The sequence below is a fragment of the Sebastes umbrosus genome, chromosome 2, assembly GCF_015220745.1.
Source record: "Sebastes umbrosus isolate fSebUmb1 chromosome 2, fSebUmb1.pri, whole genome shotgun sequence".
In the NCBI taxonomy this organism is placed as follows: domain Eukaryota; kingdom Metazoa; phylum Chordata; class Actinopteri; order Perciformes; family Sebastidae; genus Sebastes; species Sebastes umbrosus.
This window is the reverse complement of record NC_051270.1, coordinates 12,560,105-12,585,307: the sequence shown is the minus strand read 5'-3', so window position 1 is coordinate 12,585,307 and position 25,203 is coordinate 12,560,105. Positions and strand designations below refer to the sequence as shown.

General features: G+C 40.6%; 1 protein-coding gene across 2 annotated transcripts in view; it reads left to right on the top strand.

Moving 5' to 3' along the window:
• The window catches only part of hcn4 (hyperpolarization activated cyclic nucleotide-gated potassium channel 4), an 81,118-nt gene that overhangs the window by 17,168 nt on the left and 38,747 nt on the right, over nt 1–25,203 (top strand). For both annotated transcript variants that reach the window (XM_037795582.1, XM_037795576.1), the window contains one exon: nt 13,519–13,942. In XM_037795582.1, the coding sequence (XP_037651510.1) occupies nt 13,538–13,942 (405 nt within the window). In that variant the 5' untranslated portion in view covers nt 13,519–13,537. The remainder of the gene's footprint in view (nt 1–13,518; nt 13,943–25,203) is intronic.

Below are 25,203 nucleotides of genomic sequence, written 5' to 3'. Positions count from 1 at the left end.
ACACTATATTAAAAATTACTTTAAATTGAATGTTAAACACTCACCGGTAAAAAGTCGGCTTCACAGACAAGTTCTATTACATTCAGAGCCAATTAGCAGAATGTGCCAGAAACAATAATCAGTTCCAACTGCAGGTGACTCAGGTGGACGACCATGTGTCCTTTAACAGAGATAGCATTGTGCCAAGACTGTCATCAGATTTCATTCTCCTGCGTCTCCATCATCTTTCTGTTTTTCTTAGCTTATTCCATTGCTAATATCACTCTCTCTCTCTCCAGCCATCTGTGCAGAACAGACATGGCAGGAGGATGGCATTTCCTTAGACGACCTCTCCAGGTGTACTCTGTGAGAATGTATAGAAGGCTAAAGCACTTTGGGAACAGTGGGGTTTCCACTCAGAGAGGACCAGAGTCCAGTGCGCTGAATAAAAAACCCTGTGTGTGGCTGGCGTGATTCACAAGAAATGCTTCCTTGGATCAATGTGTTTGGCCTGGCCCTGCCACATGCTGGGTGTCTAGAAGACTCAGACAAATGGTTGGATTATGAGACATGCAGTAGTGAGAGACAGCTTGTTCTCTCCCCTCTGCTATAAGGAGGGACTCCTGATTTATCTTCAGTATCATCTCCATAGCATGTCCTATTTTTTCCCCTCACCAGTTGTGGTTGTACCAAGTTACCCAATGTTTGATTGAATAGGGGGACAGCAGCAAAGCCGATGTGTATAAATCCACCCGTGACCCTGTTTAGCATGTACAATCGAGAAATTATAGAGCTAACAAATAAACATGATAAATCCTGCCCTGTTTGGTTTAACAGTCAGATAAGCCTCCGCTTTTGCTTACTCACGCAGACCAGCAAAAATCAGCTAAACTGCATCTCCTCTCCGATTTGATTTGATTTCATGCTCCGAGTGTGTCCTTTGCAAGGCTTTTCCATCAGCTTTTAAGCTGTATTAATTTTGGTTTCATTCACCTCTCTACTTTTGTGTAATGTTGCTCAAAACAACAACGTGGAAAGAAAAAGCAATGACACCTATATCTCCAGAAGACCACACTGACATGGATCTCTCCTCATACACTTCCTCTCTTGGTTGTCCGTGTCCTTTTGTCCTAATATGTCACACAGTGTCTCATTTTCTCTCACTGTTTCCACATTTTCTCTACCCTTACATACATACTCTCCCGTATTTCTTCTTTTTTTCGTGTCCCTTCTCTCCTTGCCACCCTTTGACCTCGGATCGCCGCTTTGGAGATGGATAGAAAAAGGCTTTCATTGTGGCTGCTACATTTGCTGATTGCAGCACCTGAAGTGAAGATAATGGCCCCGTACTGGTGTAGCCCAGAGCAAGGGCATGAGGTGATGGTGTACAGTGTGACCACCAGCTCCTGGTATTATAGGCATTACATTATCTTCGCACTTCATCTATGTTAAGAGAAAGCCCATCTCGCTCTCTGGCTCTCTCCTGTTCAACAGAGCAGCGGGCTGGCGGCGGCGGGGGGAGGGGTTTTTGTGTTCAGTTGGGAGGCACTGGCCAGTGTTTTTTCTGTCACACTATGTGGCTGGCTGACAGGGGACTCCTTTGACATGACCCTAAGGACCTTGTGGGAGATAACAAGGCATCATGATAAAACACAGATGCAATTAGTGGCAGGATGACAGTCCTCAAAGCTTGAGTGCAGATACTGGCACATGCTATAGGATAAGTGCATACTGATGGAACTGGCTTTGTGTCCTCTCTGTGTCTTCTACAATACAGCTCACTGTCTCTATTTTTTTCCCCACATGGGGCATATTTATTTGCTGACCGCAGACATTACCTGTGTACAGTTTTAGTACCTCTGAGCAGAAAGGTAGCAGGTTGCGCTCTGGGAAGCTGTGAAGGACTATGCGGGGCTGCAGAGACAAGGACAGGGACACTGAGAAGCCACTAGTGGCGCCAGTCACAGCCTCTCCAGGAAAAAAAATCCCATTGGTATGAAAAGGGGACAGACTTGGCTACTTCTCAGAGCATTCTTCTCAGTGGACTCTCTGATTACATCTGGTCAGTTTGTAAAAGTGGCTTTGGTGATTTCATGATTTAGTCAGAGCTCTTAAGTGCACACTTCTGAGCTATTCAAACATCACAGCAAGTTTAGGCTGGATTTATTTCAATGAGTGGATCTGGGGCATATTCTTTAGAGTCCTGGGACCGACACTGTGGCATTTAGAGTTTCCCTGAGATGGTTAGCTTGGCTCCGGACCTCTGAATTGTTGCCCACATCTCGGATTTTGAATGGAGATGAAGTGGAAAGAAACAAGCAATTCAGTGATCATTACGCCACTGAATGGTTTAAATGATCCCTTCAAACAAGTAATAGAGAATCATCATTAAAGGAAAGTGCCGTGTTTTTTTTTTGTTGTAAATACACCCTGTGATCAAATGAGAAGAGTTGTAGCAATAACACCTCTGTAGGTTTTAGATCATTTTAAATCCAAAGCCAAATGTACAGTGATCATACTGTACATATTGTGGTGGCATCATATTATGAGCAATATAATGCACCAAACACTAAGAGACCCACAGACAGACAGACAGAGGTTTAAGGTCCTTTATTTGCAGTCATTGGCAATGAAAATCTTTGGTCTCAGGTTCCTTCATCAATGCTCATGAAATATGTATATATAAAAGGGGAAATCACAAAAGTAAAAGCAAAAATGATAATATAAGGCATAAAATAGTACAGTTAAATTATAGGACTTAAATATAAACATAAGTAAATATAAAATAGTATCGTAAATTTGTAATTTTGTGGAAGAAAAGAGGGAAGTGAGGACTTTTTTTTCAAATAAAAACATTTTTCTGACCATATGCGTGTGAAATGCCATTCTCCGACATAACTAGAGTTTGAACTCTAGACGAAAGAACCTGCGTTCTGTTTGCCAGTTGATCATAAATGATAATTATGATCAATACAGGCTGCTTTCCCTGCTGTGTTTATAATAATTACTGATGTTAATGCTAACAACTTTGATTCAGTGTTACTCTGATTCAAAAGACCTGTCGATCAATTTCCGAGTGATCTCAGGCTCCACTCTTGTGTTTTGAATGTTGGTGGTTGCGCGCCTCCTTCTTTCACATTTGTCAGTGCTTACCTTTAAGGGGTCAGACCTCTATCTATTAGAAAATGTTCTTTTGCAGCAGATGTGACATTGCCTTTAGCATTGTCTTTCTCTTGGCTGTGTTGAATAACAGTCCTAGACGGAGCTTTAGAGGTGAATGAAAAATCACACGCTGTATCCTTTCCCTTCATGTCCTACTATAGAACTACTTGTAATCTTATTTCTGGATCTCTTTGAGCAGTGTTAGGTAAGGTTGACTCCTTTCAGTTGATTTTGCCTCTCCCCTCTGTAGGTATTTAGTAAATCCCTCTGTTTTCTCGTAGCCTAAGGTTGGGGAGATTTGCCTCTTCCTCTGATGAAATCTGCCTTGGTTTGATAAAACAGCGTGCCTCACCTAAATATAGCCACCTGCAACTGCACAGCCCCAGTGTCAGTGATGTGCTTGCAGTGTGCCTGCTGGCTGTGCTTGGCAAAGACAGTGCCGTTATGACAGTTCATTGGAGCGGGTGACAACAAAAATAGGATTAACCCTTTTTAACCTGATTTTTTTCTTCTTCTCCTAGACACTTAAATCTTGCTTTGTGTGCCAACTGGCTTGTGTAAACCAATGGGCTGCTCTTTTATCGGTAATACAGAGCCGTTTTTTTGCTGTTACAGATGTTGTTCTCCCGTTAAGTGTGACAGGCTTTTTCATAGATTACCTCTTCCTCTGGCTGAGTGTAGCTTATGTAAAATTAAGTGTGTTTTTTTTTCTTTCTCACAAGAGTCTTTCATGCTTAATTTCCATTCAATCCTCCTCATTTATTCATTCAAAAATGGCAATGGACTTAATGAGGCTGTTGCTCTGTCAGTTATCTTTTAAGTTTAACTGCAATTTAAATTGGTGCTGCAACAGCTATTTGAAGCTCAAAATCCAGCTATTTCAGAAGTTAGCTCCAGACAGTAAAGTGAACAATAAGTTAGTAAAATCAAATCCATGCATCCTTAAGTACCAACCATGTCATGCTAGCTTGTGAAGGGCCTCTTGACCTCTCACCTCTAAATATCTGAATGAAAATGGGTACCCATGAGTCACCCCTTTACAGACATGCCCACTTTATGATAATCATATGCAGTTTAGGGCTAAAAACCATGCCGTTTTTTTGAATGTAGTATAAATGTGTTATTTTTGCCTATTCTAAAAATGGTGTGTTTGAATATTACTGCATACTGGGGTCCCTAGACAGTCTTAGAATTGCATAAATTGTGTATGACTGGAAAGCAGAGACTCTTTTAGATCCAATGAGCCCAATTGTATTCATGTGTGATGATGTTAGTCCCCCTAGTAGCCTTTTCATATAGTGAGACCATTTTTTATAACCTTGAGCTCACTGTATAAAATGACCTGTTGTGACCTCTAGGATAATCACAGGCTTGTGAAACTACAACCAACCACAAACTAGAGACTTAGCGCATTCAGAGGACATATGGCTTTCCTAGGTATACTGACCTTAAGGGGGTTTCTGAGTAGTTTCCAGAACAGAAGTGCTCGCCATCCTATCGCCAAAAATTTCAATTTTTGCAGAAATCTCCAAATGTCAAATGTTTTTGATACCAAAATCACAGCATGACTTTTTCTATGGTGTACCTCAAGGTCTTGGTGTCTTAATATAGTATTTTGGAGAGATTATAGATCATTTTTTATCATGTGAACAGAACTGGTTACATTTTGCACCAAATCTGTATAACAAATGATATCAACACACAAATTGCTGCAACTTTTGAGACATAATAGAGCGTGGGAATGGCCATCATATACTTCTATCATAATGTTCTAAGCCCTTATGCACTCTAAACTTTCAAAATTTAGGCGCCTAATCAAAACACAATGTTTTTTACAGATTTCTGTCTAGAAAAACTTGACTGTACCGGCCAACCCAATATCACGCCAAAGCATGTAATAGACCGGCCTGTCCACCAGAGGATAACGTGTCAGTGTCATGTTTTGCCTCGCAGAGACGTGAATATTACACACCTGTATTAAAGTGCAGTACCAGCAGGGGGCAACAAAGCTACTGACTTAGGTTTAGGCAAGAAAAACACTTAGGTTAAGGGAAACCGTCATGGTTCGGCTTAAAATAAATATGTAAACTAAGTAAAACACACACAGATCCCCGGCACCTCCTGTCCACATTTCGCAGTGTCCTTGAGCAAGTTACTTGACCCCAAATTGCCCCTGAAGGATGTGTGTGTGTGTGTGTGTGTGTGTGTGAATGGGTGAATGCTGACATGTAGTGTAGAGCGCTTTGAGTGGTCGGAAAACTAGAAAGGCGCTATATAAATGCAAGCCCATTAACTATTTAACATTTAACGTCACGTGACAACCGTCACTAACAAACACTGCACCTTCATGCAGGCGTGTAATATTCACGTCTCGGTGAGGCAAAATGTGACACTGACACGCTTTCTTCCGGTGTACAGGTGGGTCCATCACACACGCTTTGCCGTGAGACTTGGCTGTGCTGGCATAACACACATTTAGACACTGACACATAAATAAAGACATACAAGCTGAGATTAGACAGTCCTACCCAGATCGTGACATGAATGACCTTTAATATTGTTTCTTAGTCATGAAATTTGCACAAACCTAAAATCTCTACTTCAAGACCCCCAAAGTCACCTTACTCATTCAACCCTGTTCCACACAGTCAGCTGTTAGACAAAAAAAGAGACACACACACACACAAATTAATTATTCCAAAGGGAAATGGCTTTCTCGTGCAAAAAACAGATAAATTCCAATCATTTAATCAGCCCAAATCACATTTACAGTGCACACACAGTGTTGGCTGGTGCCCTCGTGGAAGTGCAGTCTGGGAGCACTCACTGTTCTTCTGCTGTTCCCATTCAGTCAGTGTGGCGCAGAATAAAGGGAGGCACTGTTAAATGCTGTCTGCCACTTGTACCTGACATGACAGATGATCTGCTTGCATGCTATGCCGTCACTCTCCCAGCATGGCAGCCAACACATAGACGTCTCTACAAGGGAAATGTGAACAAGTGCACACACACATGCATGCATGCACAAATACAAACATATACCCACTCTATATGCCCTGTATATGCTGGTCTATACACCGATCAGCCATAACATTATGACCACCTGCCTAATATTGAGTAGGTCCCTCTTTTGCCGCCAAAACAGCCCTGACCCGTCGAGGCATGGACTCCACCAGACCTCTGAAGGTACGCTGTGGTATCTGGCACCAAGCCGTCAGTAGCAGATCCTTTAAGTCCTGTAAGTTGCGAGGAGGGGCCTCCATGGATCGGACTTGTTTTTCCAGCACATCCCACAGATGCTCGATTGGATTGAGATCTGGAGAATTTGGAGGCCCAAGTCAACACGTCGAACTCGTTGCCATCCACATGATGTAAAAGAAAACGTGATTCATCAGACAAGGCCCCCTTCTTCCATTGCTCCGTGGTCCAGTTCTGATGTTCACGTGCCCATTGTAGGCGCTTTTGGCGGTGGACACAGGTCAGCATAAGCACCCTGACCGGTCTGCGACTACGCAGCCCCATAAGCAACAAACTGCGATGCACTGTGTGTTCTAACACCTTTTATATCGGAACAGACATTAACTTTTTTCAGCAATTTGAGCTACAGTAGCTCTTCTATTGGATCGGACAACACGGGCCAGCCTTCGCTCCCCACCTGCATCAATGAGCCTTGGGTCTGACCCAGTCGCCGGTTCACCGGTTTTCTTTCCTTGAACCACTTTTGGTAGGTCCTGACCACTGCAGACGAGAACATCCCACAAGAGCTGCAGTTTTGGAGATGCTCTGACCCAGTCGTCTAGCCATCACAATTTGGCCCTTGTCAAAGTCGCTCACATCCTTACACTTGCCCATTTTTTCTGCTTCCAACACATCAACTTCAAGGACAAAATGTTCACTTGCTGTGTAATATATCCCACCCTCTGCCAGGTGCCATTGTAACAAGGTAGTCAATGTTATTCACTTCACCTGTCAGTGGTCTTAATGTTATGGCTGATCAGTGTATATACCCTATTATTGTATGCCCCGTGCCCCCTCAATTTAAATATAGGCTAACCTGAAAGGTATGGTGTGTGTCCATCTTGGGCTGTTAGTGGTGGCTCCCACAGTCCCTTTCAGGTAGCCTGGCTGGCAGGGTGAGGAGAATGAGAGAGGCTTATCGTGTAGTCAGATGCACTCTGAGGGTGACAACATGTTCCTGTTGTCCCTGGTCACCCCACCGGAGAGCAGAGTGGGCTATGGCTCTGTCCCTACAGACAGCAAAATGTCAGGGCTCCCTTCATCAGTACATTGAACTCTCAGCAACACAACAAGTTATGTGTGAGCTATTCTGCTGCTTGTTATTCTCAATGTTTCCAGTGTTTCTCTGCTTTGCTGGGCCTCATTTTTCTAAGTTTTTTTTGTCAACTTCCTTGTCTTGCTGACAGCTCTGATGTTCCCCGGTGGTTACATAATTGTACGAGCACACACACTAGCTCTGGCTAAGTTTTTCCATAGATTGTTTTTTATATCTTTTTGTTGTCATGTGTTTTATTTAGTTTTTTACAAAGCACTTTGTCACGTCTATTTTTGCACTTTGTGTTTACAACCAAATGCAAGCGAAAGGATTGATTCATGTAGAAAAAAATGTCAGCCGCATCAGCCGTTTCCACCTTTTTTCTCATTATTTGTCATTCATAAAATAAGTATTTACTTTCTGTCATAGCTTTAATAAACATGAACTGGACTTTTTACTATACAGTTACGTGCATATTACATACATATTGCATACATAATGCTTATTTATCTAATAAAACCATTAAAAATGAGATGTTTTTCCCTCCCCTAACACCTGGGAATATCACCTTCACATCGCCACTGCTCTGTCGCTGAATTTTGCTTTCATTTTATTTCAAGACAGGTGGTATACCACCACACAGCGTGAGTCGGTGATTTGGTATACACACAGAGATATGGGATTGTTTAATGCCTTTGAAATGTCCGCCTAACATCCCGCACTCGCCCAACTGTATTTATAGAACAATGTTCTTCTATGTCAGGGTCCCAGTGAATAATAAAACACAGTAAATGGATCCCTGCTATGTTTAGGTGGCCTGACCTCCATTAGGAGGCAACCACAAGAGTGAAGAGGAGAAATCCTGAGCATTTACTCTACACATACACACACACACACATACACACACGAATATAAAACCACAGTCTACACATAAAAACACTTAGAATCCACAAGGATTCCTGCACAGCTCTTTGAAATTCTGCATACCGAGCGATTTCCTTATCCCAAAACATTGTAGTAGGTCAGTTGCAATATTTAAGGGTTTCCCTCAAACTCTATCTGACTACTGGTCATGGGATGTCTTTGTGGTACCACAAAAAGCTCTGATTTGTTTTTCTCTTTTTCGTGTAGGAACGTTTTGCATTTCCCTTCATATTTAGAATGGTACATTTTCACAGTTAGCATACAGCAGCTGCTGTTGTTAATCTCACCAATCCCCACCATCCTATAAGAAGTGAGGCTTGGTCAAACAGGTGGCAGCAGTAGCTGAGTTCTGCCAGAGTGACGTCCAGAGGTCTCATACAGCATTCTGTATTGTATTCTTTCTGCAAAGATGTTAAGAAGCTCTCATCTGGCACTACTTTTTCTATTTATTTCATTCTGTTTCTTCACTCGTTCATTCAAACAGCATCATCTTACTGAAGGCAGATATCTTTGTCAGGCCCCACCTCTATGGCTCGTTTTGTTCTTTTCTGGTGCTGAACGAAACCAAGTTGTTGAACTCAGTGCAGTTATTTTTATGAGCCAGGCTAGTGGCGTGGCTCTTCGGATCGCAGTGTCGGTTTGTCTGCATCATCAGGTAAAAGTCCGTTTCTCCAATGCTTTGGTTTACGACCAAATACCTGTAAAATGAATGACATCCCCATCAGCCTCAGCCGTACTTAGTGTTTAGTGCTAATTAGCAAATGTTACCATGCAAACATGCTAAACTAAGTTAGTGAACGTGGTAAATGTACCTGCTCAACAGGAACATGTTGAGCATTGTCATTGTAGGCATGGTAATCATGCTGACATTAGTATTTAGCTTGAAGCACTGCTAGCAGCCTTACAGAACCACAAATGTGGCTGTAGACCGGGGATACTCACCTTGCTTTGCCTGGGGGCCACTTTTGCTAAATGACAGGACGCCAAGGGCAGGTTAAAAAAATGTAGGATTTGAAGACATTCAGGGCTAATCCTCCCCTGGCACTTTTTTTATGATATAGAAACCCTATTGGTCTATTTTGATGCTTTTTACATTCTCTGATACCTTATTTACATTAAAAGTGAAAAAAAAATGCCATTGTGAATCATTTTATTTTCACTGTGGATGAGAAAATGGTCGGCGGGCCACCGGGCACGGGCCGTGACTTGATTATCACTGCTGTAGACTCTTAGTCTTGTTGTCATGTTATTGTAACATTTGTACAGCACATGAGTTATTTAACTCAAGGAAGTTTCAAGTCTCTTTAAACTGATTTTCACTATGGTGAACTAAATGAAAAGCCATGTCTGCCTGAAATAATGGAAAAACAGTCGACTAACTTAAATTCTATGGTATGCTTCTGAAAATGGTCGCTATTTGTGATATTATTTTGTAGAAAAGAAGCTGCAGAAATGCAAAAAAAAGACATTGTGCCTTAAATGTGAAAATAAGTAGTATATGTGGTTGCAGCCCAGTCACCAGGAAAAAAACGTTGGCATTGTACATTTCTGCAAACCACGGAAACGTTGAATGTGGAAATTTTTGCATTCGGTCACAGCAAGTGACGTAATACGGCGAGCAACACGCAGAGCAAGTTATTGAAAGTTACGTGGTACGAGTATAGGAAGCGAGACCACTAAGGGCGGGTGGTGGACGTGTCCAACAAACACAGGACTTTCACCCAGGAGACCACAGTTCGTGTCCCGTGTGAAACCAAAAGTAAACGTTGACGCTAGTTATGTAACGTTGTTACGCTTGTTTTGTAACGTTACGTAAGAAAGTCCACTCATGGCGGCTGTTGTTTTGTTGTTTAAACCTAAACAATCATTTCACAACATTAACCATGTGTGATGTTGTACATTTCTGAAAGTGTGATGCAAGGCTGATATGAAACATATTTATGAAATGTGTTTTTGGTTCACAAACAATGACATTCAATATATTGTGTTGCAGAAATATACAGTGCCAACATTTTTCTGGCGACTGGGTTGGCAGTTGAGTCATCACAATAGCAAAACAAAGGCAATGATTTGCATCTGTTACTCAAAGAAACATAGAATCTTAATTCATCGCTGATAGACCCTGTCAAGTGCTGGGAACACACTTACATCCTATTAGTAAGCTGTGTAGCTTGGGGGATGCAACAAATGCAAAGGGTATTATCTATCATTTATAGTATTAGGAAACATAGCAATATGAAGAACAAATGTCATTACCTACGTTTGCGTTTCTTCCTTTGAAGTTTTTCTTGTCCTGTTGGGCTTTCACATGAGCAAACACAGTGGTGGCAAGGTCTGTCTAAATATAACTCCACTTGACAACAAGCTTGAACAGTAGATACCCTCTTACTTTGAAGAATTCCAATTACTGTCAACGTCTCCTCAGTGTGTGTGTGTGTGTATGTTTCTGTGTGTGCAATAGGCATGAAACTGAGCGGTGTGTCTGTGTATACTGTATATTCATGTATGCATGTGTAAGTGTGAGATGCTCTTGTAAACTGTAACCTGAGCACGTTACAGTACTCAAGCGTCGGCTACATAGCAGCCCGTTTGCAGTATTTTACAGTAATTATATATTCAAAGTGATGTAAAGTCCTTGTACAGATATATCTGTTAGAGGCAATGAGACCTTTTCTATCCAAATGCAACCATGACAAACAGTAACATGCAGAATACAGTGCTGGCCATCATTGAAGTCTTTTGTTTTGCTTCCATAATGCATCAGTAATGGTGTTTAGTCATGCTCACGGAAAGAAAATAGAACATTTAAATGATAAAGTTTCTTTTATAGCAACAGGGGAAAGCAGTGATTGTAGTAGCATCAATGGGAATATGAAGGTAGAGTATAAAGTTAAACCTAATGAAATTGTTGTGCTTCATCACAAGCATGTCTCAAAGGACTTTGAAGAGAAAAGGCCATTTTAGATCTAAATAATGATCAATAAAGTGATGAACTGTACATCATCCAACAAAGCCAACGCAGGGAAGCAGAGAAAAAACACAAGAATCTCAAGAAAGTCTCATGATGAAAGAAATGGAAGACACCTGGCTGGTATATGCCAGGTTATTTTTACTCAACTTGACATGATACAGTATTTGCCAGAGGACTTTTTGAATCAGGTTGTGTCATCCCGTAGAGCAGCAGTTCATTGTAAAGAGTTATTTTTGTCAACACACTGTGAATCAACCATGAAATCAATAGACATCAGCTGCAACAAGGAAGTGAAAGAGCAGTAATTACTCGCTGTAGACTTGCTAGCTTGCAGTAAAATGAATATCCTACCCTGGTTATGTATGTAGTATCCTTTCTTCCTTGTGTCTTATGGCCCTGTCCTCGAAATTGGTTTTGCGCAGAGACAAATCTTTGTGGCCCAGTTAAAGGTGGGTGGGTAAATCATCCAAGCTCACTGGGCCAGTCCACCATGCAGAACCCCCTCATGGTGCGATCTATGGAGAATCCAAGATATATCACCTTTAACACAAAAGAGCCAATCTGAATTCAATTACCAAGCCAGCAGAGAGTGCAATTTATATCCAAACTCTCGGGCCTGGAAGACGGACGAGGTCACAGTACGCTTTGTAATTAACAGTTAACCCTCATTGACCTTTAAGTTGTGATTTACAGTACAAACACAAATAGCTTTCATGGCAAGCTGCCGTCTGGCATGGTGGGGAGGTTACACATCTATAGGTTATTACACTACACCCTGTGTGTATACGCTCGCTTCCACCACACATGCACAACGCCCAAAGGTACCTAAGGTTAAAATAGGTTTGTGATGAGTCACAGAGTGGGTCCCAGCACTGGCTGCTCGTACAGTAAGTCTGTGGTTAGATAGATACTTTTGCATTGTTGCAGTGTGTATTTGCCTCGGTGTTTTGCGGTTAGGCCATTTTCTAAAAAGTCACTCTGAAAAGATGAGATAGGATTCATATTTATTGATCCTCATCAAGGAAAATGTAGTATAGTAAAGTAATTCAAAGACTTTAACAGCAGAACAATGTGAATGTAAATACAAGGAATTTAAGTTCAATTAATGTGCTTGTGTTCTTACAAAAATAAATAAACATGTATATGATCTCAGTATGCCACATATAACAGTATAAATAATTGGTGCCTTATTATAACAGAACAAGCCATCACAAGTGAACATATAACTTTATTACATCTAATTGACTTTTTTAACAGCAGACATTTAACTTGTCATAATAAGAAAAGCACAGGGGTTACTACTAACATTAATGACTCTGTACTATTCAGGTTTCTCAGTAAACCATGACAATGAGCCAGCATGCCTTGGCTCAACAATGAGGATTGCCCGATTGCCCAGGGCAAGTAAAATGCCACGTCTGGCTAGTAAATCTATCAACTAAAAATAATTAAACACATTGTTTTTTTCCAGAGCTGATGACGGAAGTAGCTCTCGCTTCCTTCTCAATAAACAAGTATGAATTATGACAATTAACTTTGGTCGTTGTTTTTATTTGATAACCGCTAATAAATAAAACAACTTGTATCGTGGCAAGTAAAAATTGACTTTGGGCAAGTAGATTAAAAATGCATTAACGTTGAACCCTGATGAAAATTGTTAATTTATTTATTTATTTGACAGGGACAATACATGTAGGCATCGTTACACTTAAAGTGCAACCGATGCAATGTATATAGGACTTCTAGCCGTAGCTAATTTGCAAACCTTGTGCCTGGTTAGGCTTTTAAGAAAAAATAAAAATACATAATACCACATTATACATAAAATCATATATCATTTATTTTCAACACTTTTCCTACTGTGAAATGTCTTCTGTGAAAAAACCCTATACTATAGATGTTAGACATAAATGTCACAATAAGAAGACATTGCTCTGTTAACATTTACAAATGAATTCTGTCTTATTAATGTATTGTTGAAAGTCTTTTGTGTGATGAGTCTAAGAGTGTGAGTTATAGAATATAGATTATATTTCTATTATTTTCAATTTGTTGGATGACTATAAAAGACATCAGTAGTGTATGCTTTAAACAAGGTGCTTTGTATAGTTCCTGTCATATTTTATAAAACATTTTTTTTATATTTCATTATGTTCTGACTCTCTTTCATGATCCCATCTCTGTCTTTCTACATTTTCTCTTTCATAAGGTTTTACTGGGACTTGACCATGCTGCTGCTGATGGTGGGCAACCTCATCATCATCCCCGTGGGCATCACGTTCTTCAAGGACGAGCACACGCCCCCCTGGATCGTGTTCAACGTGGTCTCCGACACCTTCTTCCTCATGGACCTGGTCCTCAACTTCAGGACGGGTATTGTCAAGGAGGACAACACGGAGATCATCTTGGATCCGCAACAGATCAAGATCAAGTACTTGCGGAGTTGGTTTGTGGTGGACTTCATCTCCTCCATCCCTGTGGACTACATCTTCCTCATCGTGGAGACGCGCATCGACTCAGATTTCTACAAGACGGCGCGCGCCTTGCGGATTGTCCGCTTCACAAAGATCCTCAGCTTGCTGCGACTCCTGCGCCTCTCTAGACTCATTCGCTATATCCACCAATGGGAAGAGGTAGGAAACTGCACCTTTTGTGTGTTTAATGTATGTGTATAGCTGAATGTTGGCCACTTTCCTGTATGATGTGCATGATGCGTGCTATTTTGAGTTGGCAAACTGGATTCCCTCGATGTCGACAAGTGGATTCACACAGAGCGAACTCAGAGATTTAGAGAAAATACCAAGGAAATCTAAATGATTGACAATCATACAAGCATACTATTTGATGAACACATAGGGCTTCACTTCTTAAATCCAATTATAATCCAAATGGTATTCCCATGCTGGGGAGTTACTGCGCGTATGTTTGCAGAGCTCTGTACCTTCCCCTTTCTCCTGGGAAGGAAATATGGATAGATGCTGCTTCTGATTACATCCACCCTTGAAAGGAGTGAAGAGGCTCTTTTGCTGTACCCCAGTCACCAATAAGTTGATGAGGCCGGATGTTGATTAGCATTTTTCCCTCTGTGTGCCCATCCAGCGAGCGACGGGACCACAGAGCCCAGAGAGGCATTGCTGCGACACAAGCATGATTATAATTGCGGCAATAATTAGAAAAGTTCCCATTGCTCACTGGATGGATCTTGTTGTTTAGTCTCGGAGGTAAAAGGTGCAAAGTGAAGCATCAGAGTCTCAGCGTGGAGTCAACAAGAAGGCACTCCACTAGAGGATAATGTGGGACAGTCAGGGCTATGTTGGTCAGTCACAAAATAAGGAAAAACACTGGATAAATTAATAAATGCAACCCTCGAGTAGGACTACTTCTTGGAGGCTCAGTTCTTCATAATAAAATTGCAGTTTATCGTTCCACATATCCTCCCTAAAAATAATCAAAGCCCCCTACAAGCTTGTATTTCTTTGAGGCGAAGGGCGGTGCAGGGTGGAGGCTTTAGTTCAGGGTTTCGTGTCTTGATGAAGAGTACTTTGACACATGAAGTCTGCATGGTCATAATACAGAAGTTATATTGCTTTTCTTTAGTTCACACTGTTGTTGATGTCAGGGATCAAAGCAACATTTCCGTTACTAGTCAGTTTGTGTACCTCCAGGCCCAGAGGCCATTTAACAGATGGGCTGTGCACTTAATGCAAGCAGTCCATACATCTTGTTTATTAACCAGCAACGACTTTAATGCCCAAATACATTTCACCCGATCACTAAATTACTTTTTTATTTTGCATCAAGGAAAGAGATATTAGCTATAGAGACCAAAATCGTTTTTTGTACCAGGCTGTAAACATATTTACTTCTGCTATAAAGTTGGGCATTTTAACATGGGGGTCTACGGAGATTGACTCGCCTTTGGAGCAGTGGCTATTTGAAGAACTGCAGTTTTTGGTACTTCCGCGTTGGCTTAATTTCTCAGCAATGAAGGATGATGCTTGTGAAGGAGTCGTAATTATTTATTTATTTACCTCCAACTCTCTCTGCAGAACAGACAATCCTTGCTGCCCTTGTCACCCCAACTATTCTCTCCTTCATATTTTTTTTATTTTTCTTCCTTGGTTTTTTTTTGCTTCAAAGCAGCGCTCAAACATCTTGGATCACTAGCTTTTGCGGACATCCATTTTTAGAGTAAAGAACTCCTGTCTTGCGCGTGGTCTTGTGTCTTTTCCCGTATCAATTCTCGCGCGTGTTAAGACGTAGTTTGGGGACCAGACAGACTTGTCGTGGATTCCTTCTAGTCTTGTAACATGTGACCCCCTGTCGCCGATTACTTGTGTCATGTGCATACCACAACAACTTCAAGATATCCCATTATAAGACAGTTGTGTAATGTGATCAGTACAGCAAACTGATGACTTGTAGAGGTGCCATAAGAATAACCTTAAATTTGCTTATATTTTTCGAATTCTATCTCAGTTTTGATATAGTATTTAATGGGAAAATTCTGTTTAAGTTTACAAAGAAACTATAAAAGCACATAGAGCAGAGCTACTCCATGACAATGAATAGGAAATGTATTATTTGTGTTTTGATGCAGCTTCATTTGGCTTCAGTATTAACAAAGGAAAGGGCTGTTTGTTTAACTAAACAATCATTTCAATGGGAGTCTGTTTATTAACCACTGATTGGAGCCCTTTGATTTTATTTATGAAAGGTACACAAGTACACATCATTTAGGTTCTTATAAACAAATATAAAGCAAACTTTAAAAAGATCATGGAACAATGTATTAAATCAAGAACATTTTCAGAATGGGAGGTCCTTGGCTCGGCTGTGTGAACTACTTTTACCCTAATTTTACATTCACACACTTACAACACTGTATTGATATCTATTAATTAGCCTGTTTGCACACTGTTGTCAAAATGCAGTGCCACTCTGTTAGACGGTGGGTGTGTTCACCTGAGTGCATGACATTACATGGACAATTGGAAAGGTTGAATAGCAAGCTGATTGCCAATCAAACCACAATATCCCCAGACCTGCCCACAGGCATTGTGGAAAGCTCCTAGTTTTCAAATATTCAGCTGGCACTCTGCGTAGAACAGTGTATATAAGCGCGGCGACATTAATCATGCAAGGCTTCTGTGATGCCATTTCAAAGAGAGGAAAAGTTCAAATGAATCACTTGGGGAGAATCCCTTTGCCACCTTGTGCCTCCATGCGTGCCTGCTGCTGTACGTCTGAACCCAAAATGAAGGCAGAGATACATGCAGTCGAGGCCAGCCCTCATTTGAATAGGGTGGCCTCACTGACAGTGAGCTGTCACATGTTCAGCCTGTGCAATGAGGCAACAAAGGAAGGAAAGGAGAGAGGAGGAAATGAGAGAAGGAACTAAAAGGAAGGAAAAGAGAGAAGACAGTATATCCTGCTGAACAAGCTTATAGACTCTGGCTATTGTTTGGTTGTCGACCGTTACCCCAGACTAGCTCTCCGTTTTAGGAAGAAAGGAAGACAGTAAGATGAGAAGAAAACAAAGACCAATAATTCATTTTCATGTCATTAAACAACTTGCAAGGACTTTGCTGGAAAGTGATGACTACAGCATCTAAAAAAACACGGAAACAGTACGATAAAGAGAGGGGACATTGCACACACATAGCCAGCTGCCATTTACATGTTTTATGTGTGTGTGTGTGTGTGTGTGTTGTGTGTGTGTGTGAGGTTTGCTGATGAATACTAGTTAGGCAGACAGAGTGAAAGGCCAGCTTTGCCTCAGCGCCAGAGTACTCCAGATGCAACCTCACAGAAATGTCATCTGTCAGTGCAGAATAACTTGTCGCCAAGATCTCACCACCTGACTGACTTTTGGACTTTTCCTATTGACAGCTACACTTCAGACAACGTGTATGTATCTCATCGCCATTTGAATATTTTGCAAACACTGACCTAACTATTGGTCTATTCATCGGCATATTGAGACCGTTCTCAGTCCTAAGTCGTTAATTACGGCAGCTTGGTCAGTGGCCCCATGCTTCAAACTATGAGGAAGTCAGGCAACATAGTATAAAGAGCAACAAAGATCGCATAGGGAGGAGGTCGAGGTGGATAGACGGGTCAAAAAACACAGGACTATCCCCCAGGAGGCCGGTGTTATGGTACATGTCCTCAACTTCCGTCCTTCCCACGCTTCCCATTCATTGTCTATGTAAACATCCGTGCAATGCATTCTGGTAGCGTGGTGGCGCGATTCGAGAGACGGGGCGTCACGTTGGCCACTCCTCATTTGCATAAAGTTGATTTCTAGACTACTTTATGCAAATCAGGGGCATCGACACGACTCACCGCCTGTTGCCTGTTGGTCTTTAGTTTGCCATGTTATGATTTAAGCATGAGGGTTTCTCGACAACATTTGTCATCATTTTGTGTTGGTAATTGATTTCCAATAATACATCTATACATACATTTGCATAAAGCAAGCATATTTGCCCACTCAAATTGATATTGTTAAGAGTATTACTTGACAAATCTCCCTTTAAAGTACATTTTGAACAGATAAAAAATATGCGATTAATTTGCAAATAATCACGATTAACTATGGACAATCATGTGATTAATCGCGATGTAAATATTTGAATCGCTTGACATTCTAGTTTTTACTTCCATAGATAAATACACAGTAATACACTGAAAAATAAATCAACTGCAAAAAATATTATTTCCCCTGGTTTTCACAGACTTGAGGCAGGATCCTCATGATCCATGACACTGCATCATTTTTAGCCCCTGTAACATCACTAAATAAAATTCAGCGTTGCTTGCCACTCTAAATATGGCGCCGCAATGAGATGCACTGCTCTGACATCACATGGCAGAAGCTGCAGACCTGCGATGTCCCGATGTCCTCCAAAAGGCAAAGCGGATTTATTTTACTCATATTTCACAAGTATCTGCAAGCTATAAATAGTCCTGCACAAATTCATTTGGAGTGTTATTGTTTGAGTTTCATTTCCTCCTCAAGAAGTCACACAGAGGACACTTCTTCCGGGAAGTGTTGAATACAGCTCAGTGAACTGTACTGCATGGTTTAATGCCTCGTAGAGTGATACTGTTGGGACCAAATTTTAAAATTAGAATCTTTTCTCGTGTACTCTCTCGCGGTGAATAAAGATTTTTAGGAATTCAGAAGAAGACAAAAGAATAAAACAAAGTAAAATGTACTAAGGAGATGCAGAAGCAATTCATACCAAAATCAGGGACAAAACAGAGCTCAAATGTATTACAGGTGAAGTGCCTAAAGGGGGGGTCGTCAAAGAGTTCAGGGCTGTTCACAAGTTATCAAAAATAGATTCTCAAAATCATAGGTGCATACTTATCATAGAAACAAATAGAAATATTTAACAAAGGGTGACAAAGCTAAAAATTTGCTTCACATCCTCACTCAAAAAACTGCACCAGTGTGACCTGGACTTTCACAGCAATAGGCCAGCCGGTCCAGCACGTCATAAATCTGTTTCATAATCCTTTGGGGACAGTTAACTAACTCCCACAGGTAGTATCGTCCTCGGTCATAGCGCCAGTATTTTATAAGTGAAATAACGACTCTGTCTGAGACATGAAGGTGGTGAATCTACTGATGCCTCCATAGAGCCAAAAAAAGAATATTATCTTTGAAGTTTCCTTGGCTTTGGTTTCATGAAACTACTTGACAGATCGAGGGAGTAGATCATAATTTAACATACACACATGTACGTACATATTTGGCAAATATTTAGTTGTCGAGTGCAGTCAATATACTGTACATGTCCATTCATTGTAATATTCTGTGTGTATGTCAAGTGCATTTTCCTGCACGCGACCGTGTGCTTGCTTTTGCTGGCTTGCTTTTGCTGGCTTTGTTGACATGGACTATAATTGCATGTCCTTAGGAGAGCATACTGTGCTAGTAGCCTGAAGCTCAGACATGTTGGCACATAACCACAAACTGCTGAAGTGTCCTTGAGTGTGATGCTTGACCCCCAAACTGCTCCAATGGGGCTTCCCAGAAGACAGCCGAGGGGATTTTGTGTCAAAGCAGAGCCACATTCTTTAATGAATTGTCATCAAACATAAACTACAGCTCAATGAAATTGTTTTTTAAAAATATGAATATAGCTACAGTATAAATAAATAACTTCAAATCTGACTGTTAAAGTACTTTTTATTTCATTATTTATTTTAAAGCTTTAAATACAGATTCCGATATTTAATACAAAATATAATCAACAAATGAATCATGGGGTATTGTTATAGATTAAACTACCCAGTAGTATATAAAGTAATTATGAGATCAAACTTTACACCAGCTGCAATGTTAAATTGATACATACAATTAAGCATCAATAATTATAATCCAACAATATATTATATATTATTTAGAAATGGACAATTCTGCTTAATGGGTACTTTTACTTTTAGTATATTTTGATGCTAATACTTTTGTACTTTTACTCAAGTCAATTTTAAAATGCAGGACTTTTACTTGTATTTCTGCACTGTGGTATATATATTTTTACTTAAGTAATCAGAGTAGTTCTTTTCCATGCATTATAATGTATCTCCAGGTAATTTTTAAGATTATTTGGCACTAGCTAACTAACTAGAACTAAAGTCTTTATTAACATCCTCACAATTTGGGAGGGACAAAATATTAATTTAAAAGCACAAAATGCTCTTTGGACATTTCAGCAAGTAAAGTGACATCTTAAACTGCCATCATATCATCTTCACCTCCTCAAAGACTCTAATCCGAACACCGCTAACACCAGCAGTATCCTTTTGCATAACTGAAGCAATGCCCTGATCCCCCACCGGCTCATAAATCTCCATCTTCTATGTCCTTTTTTATCGCAGCTGTCATAAATTATGTGATTACTTCCATTTCCTCTCCAAGCACTCCAGATTTTTTTTTTTTTTTTACAAGCGCCATGTTGGCAGAATGTTGTTTACAAACAAGGAGGTTTGGTGGTGGTGGCTATACGCCAGTGATAACACTGTCATGCATAGTGGCGTTCAACATGGTGTGCAGATATCCATCACACAAACCCACACACACACAGAGCAGACTGCCGTTATGGCGTCTCCCCTGTCTCCCTCTTGTCAGCTTCCTCTTGTCACTTTTCATCGGGATAAAAATAAGACTGTGACCGGATATTCTCCTCATTGGAATTGTCTCCTGTTGACGAACCAGTGACTTGGATGAGATTAGTCATCCTGTTAAATCAGATTCAAGGCAGTGCACTAATGACTAAGCTCTGAGGGCTTCCTCCCATAGTGCCTGATGCCTACAACATAACCGTTTCAACTGGCCGACCCAGCAAACATTGCTTTTAGCGTGGATGGAGATGAATTTATGAGATAAGAGCTGAGGCCTTTACGGAGGGGGGTTTAAAAGACAAAGAAGATATTTTATGGTAAGGTGTGAAGTCAAATGACTTGAGGTGTAAGGAGCTACATCACACTACCTGTGCTTATTTATTACAAGGTGGCAGAGCGTCTATCTCTATTAATATTGTCGTCTTGGATTGTGAAGATGTATGGCTCTGCCTGCCCAAATGGATGTGTGCTGCAGTAAGGGAGAAACAAAGCGATACGTCAGTAAAAAGCTCAGGTGCTTTGATAGAAGTCAGCCATGTGGCTGCCCCGCGGGTCCAGAGAAGGAGCGAGGCGCCTTTCATTTCCACCCAGTAAATCTATACAAAAATATTTAAATAAGGTAAATCAACTAATCAGCCCCCCGCTCACTGACCCATTACCTTGGCCGATGGCTGGTCTTTCAGAGATAAGAAAAGAAGGAAGAATAGATTTAATGGGCTATTATTGAGAGCACAATGAGGCTCGCCAGCAACAGTGACAGGTCCTCAACATTCTGAATGAGCCTCGTGTGATATCAATACCCACAGTGGATTAGCTTTAAAAAACTATTACACAAAAAAATGTTTAATTCTCCACAAACCCAATGGCGCATCTTGGTAAGGAGCAGAGTTAGAGTGGTTTTTGTGATCCGAGCCCTCCAGGCCTGTTTAGACAGATGATGGAAGGGTGTTCCCAGTGGTCCACTCCCAGGCCTACTTCTCATTCTCCACATGTGCTTCATCCACCATGACAGCATGCATGAGCATGACATTTTGGTCAAGGCATTTATAGTGAGAAATCTAACCCCTGCTCCACAGCCTGCTCCTAGAATCTGCCATCATGTTGAGGATGATTAAAAATAATACTGTGACATGCGTGGATTGATTTAGCTGATAAACTTTGTTACTCATCAAGTCTCGCTCAGAAACGGGAAGATGCAGCATGTGGCAATTAACACACTATATATACTGTGTATATATAGTGCAGTAAATTAATTACATTTGCACAAATTCTAGATAACAGATAGATGACATGGAAATAACCCGCATATCCATCAAAAGGTTTTTATTTGTGTATTTATAATGAGAAGTTTAAATGTACATTTACAAGTATGAAACTAAAACTCAGCAACAGTTGTTAAAATAAAATATTTTTATGTTGATGTATATTTAAAACTATGTCTTTGTAGTACAAGTAAAATGATAATGAATCAACACACTGACATCCACTGTATGTTGGTGGCTGAATCTTCAAAACTCAGAAATCACTAAAAATTATAGGATTTATTAGTGCATTAAAGCACAACAATAAATTATTTAAATGGAGAGCTGTCCTGTTCATGATTTTTGGACTGCACTACAACAAAAGATCAGATTAGATTCAATTGTATTGTCATTGCACAGAGTACAGACAACAAAAAGCAATTTAACATCTAACCAGAAGTGCAAAAAGCAGTAAAGTGCAGAGTAATTATACCGATTATATACAGAATAAAATTAAAAAAATATATAAAACTGTGTGATAAAATAAAATATGCACGGTGTTGCTAATTATTAAATAACTGCTGCAGTAATTTAGATTGTACTTGTGAACTTAATCATTACACGAATTATGCAAAACCAATTAAAGTGAATCCAACTAACTTTATGAAGGATATGTCTTGGTACATAGTGGTGAAACTCAAAAGCAAAGGGGTCTGTGGGGGAGATTTGAGGTAGACATCAGAAAAAAACAATAGCAGTGAAGAATCTTTTGTTTTCTCTTATGTGTCAGGTCGCCATCATGCCAAACATTCATCATCATTAGCAGCGCAAGCACCAAACACCAGATGCCTCGGTATAGTGCTACATCAAATGTGTCTGGGCAGCTACCATCATCAGCACCATGGGACATATGCATCTATTCTCTCACCTGGATCGCACTCTTCTCACTCCATCTGTTTGAGATGACTCGGCAGCTGCCGTCACCCACTCTGAGCCTGTGTGGGCCTGATCGCTGGCTCACAGGGATACGGATTAGTTTAAGACTTTAGCACGTAACCGTGTTTTTGACCCCTGTCATGTTTGTTGGTCTTTATTTACTTTTGTTTTGTTTGTCAGTCAAACGCTGTGAATATCTTTGGTCTATCTCTCCCTTTGGTAGTATAGAAAAAGTCAATTTGTGTTCAAATGTGTTTGAGCTGCATTGAAATGTAAAACTGTGTACATTAGGATATTTGCAGTAGTGGTAGTGGTAGTAGTAGTAGTAGTAGTAGTGGTTGTGTAGTTTTAGTTGAGAGCAGTGGCAGTCAGCACGGTAGGAAATTGTAGTAATCAAAGTATTTCTAGTAGGGCTGTCAATCGATTAAAATATGTAATCACACATTTTTTATCCACCTCCCTTCTTGCCCACCTTAAGCGTCCTTTCTCGCTTTTTATTCCACATCACTAGCTCTGAGAGTAGCAGATGTACACGGATGCATTTACATTGCAGTCAGTGCAGACTACATGGCGTACAAATGACACAACAAAAGCAAGAACGGTGTTAGTATTGGACGCTAAATGCCTTGTCCATAATCATGGTATTCCTACGCCTTTTCGTGCGAACGGGCTGTAGTAGTAATAGTAGTAATAGTGTAGTTTTAGTTGACAGCAGTGGAAGTCAGAAGGGTAAGAGACTGTAATGATCATAGTATTTCTAATAGTACTGTAGTATTATTATCAATGTTTCATTTCCATTTTTGTATTTTTTACCTTGTAACATTGACTGTGGTTAAAGCGGCTTTTCTCACACGATTACTCCTCCTCCATCTCAAAGTGCTTAGAACCATGAAACTGCTATTTCATTAGTTGCATTTACGAAACCACGACATTGGCGTCGACTTACTATAGGTTACGTGAACCGACCCATGTTTTTGATTAAAAAAAAAGGCAAGCAGATATCCGCATGGCCTCTCATATGGAGAGGCCTAATGAGGGTAGTGAGAGTAACAACAAGCTGTTGTGTTGCGTCTCCGTGCCCTCATCAATCAAAGCTCTCTTGTTTATGCTGATGCTAATACTGCCAGGCTCTCTCTGTGTCCCTATCAATTAAAAGAAAGTGGTCAGCAATCCATCATCCTCCATGTAGCACACCATGTCGTGGATTGCCGTGCATGCAAACATTGCGTGAATTCACATTTGTGTATTTGCGTTACATACTGCATGTCTGTATTTTTCATAGTAAAGCACATGTTAAATGACACAGAGCACAGACGTCGTGCAGTATGTGGCAATTTTCGAATTCACAAGAGGCGACGGAAACAAAAGGAGAGGGAGAAGAGATACAGACACCTCATTCTTTTGCCTGAGAATAATGATCCTTTAACAACCTTCTAACAGAACCAATCTTGGGAACAATTTTTCCTAAGTGGAAAGTCTGTTCCTGCTTGGCATGGGTGTATTTGAATTGATTACAGCTGTGAGGAGAGATAGGGGCATCACCTTCCTCCAGTGACAGTATACGTTGGGTTACAAACCGGAGATTTGCATGGCATTACCCGTGACAGTTCTCATAGGCTTTATTCTCCACACGGTGGTTAAGTGCCGGAGGTCTTTTGGGGGCACATCTACAGTAAGACTGTAGCAGGTGTTATTGTTGAACAGTAATGACTCATTCAGGCTGCGCCACAAGATATTGAAAGGAAATCATCTTGCTTCAGAAATATACTGACACTGTGGAGAGTACAATAGTTTTCAGTACATTGACAGGTTCAAGGACAACCAAACCCACACAGTGCAATGGGACAGTATCATTATATATAGTCAGTCATTTCCCCAAAATGAGCCAGTGCACCATTATAGATGTTAGAGGTAACATCTGTTTATCTAACTCAAAAGCAATAGTGGTGGGGTTTTTTTGTGTAGTTGTTAAAGTGGTCCTCTAGCAATTTAGTATTGTTAATCCATAAGTTTGGTGGACTCACAAGAGATAAATTTTATAAAAGATTGTCAAGATTGTACATTTCCCATAATGTAACTCGATAGTCTTTCATTTGACCCTCTCTGCCGAGAAGTCCCTCACTGCAGTGTGCAATTTGGGGCGCTGCTCAATGTGGTTTTTCTTCCTGTTTCAACCTGAGGTTGACGGAAAAAAACAAAAGCAAATGTTGGATGAAAAGGGAGGTAAATCTTCGAAAATCTTAATCAAATACCTGCTTGGACAGAAACGGTATATGAAGTGAAACCATGTGAGACTCATTATGCATCATTTACTTTGTAATATGATCCGATGTTAGCATAATTAATTGGACCGGCCGTTAGTAATAGCACCCTTTATGTACGTAAGCTAATTGCTTACAATGAGGGAATCTTATTTGGACAAATTTGCCTACTTGAACAGTGAGCCTATAGACATAGATGTACATTATCTAATTGATTTCACCTGTGATTTTCTATGTTGATACGGGTGCTGCCATCTTGCGCTGATGACATGATACCGAGGTCTTGCCCATACACCCTACCGACCCAATCGCGAGAAC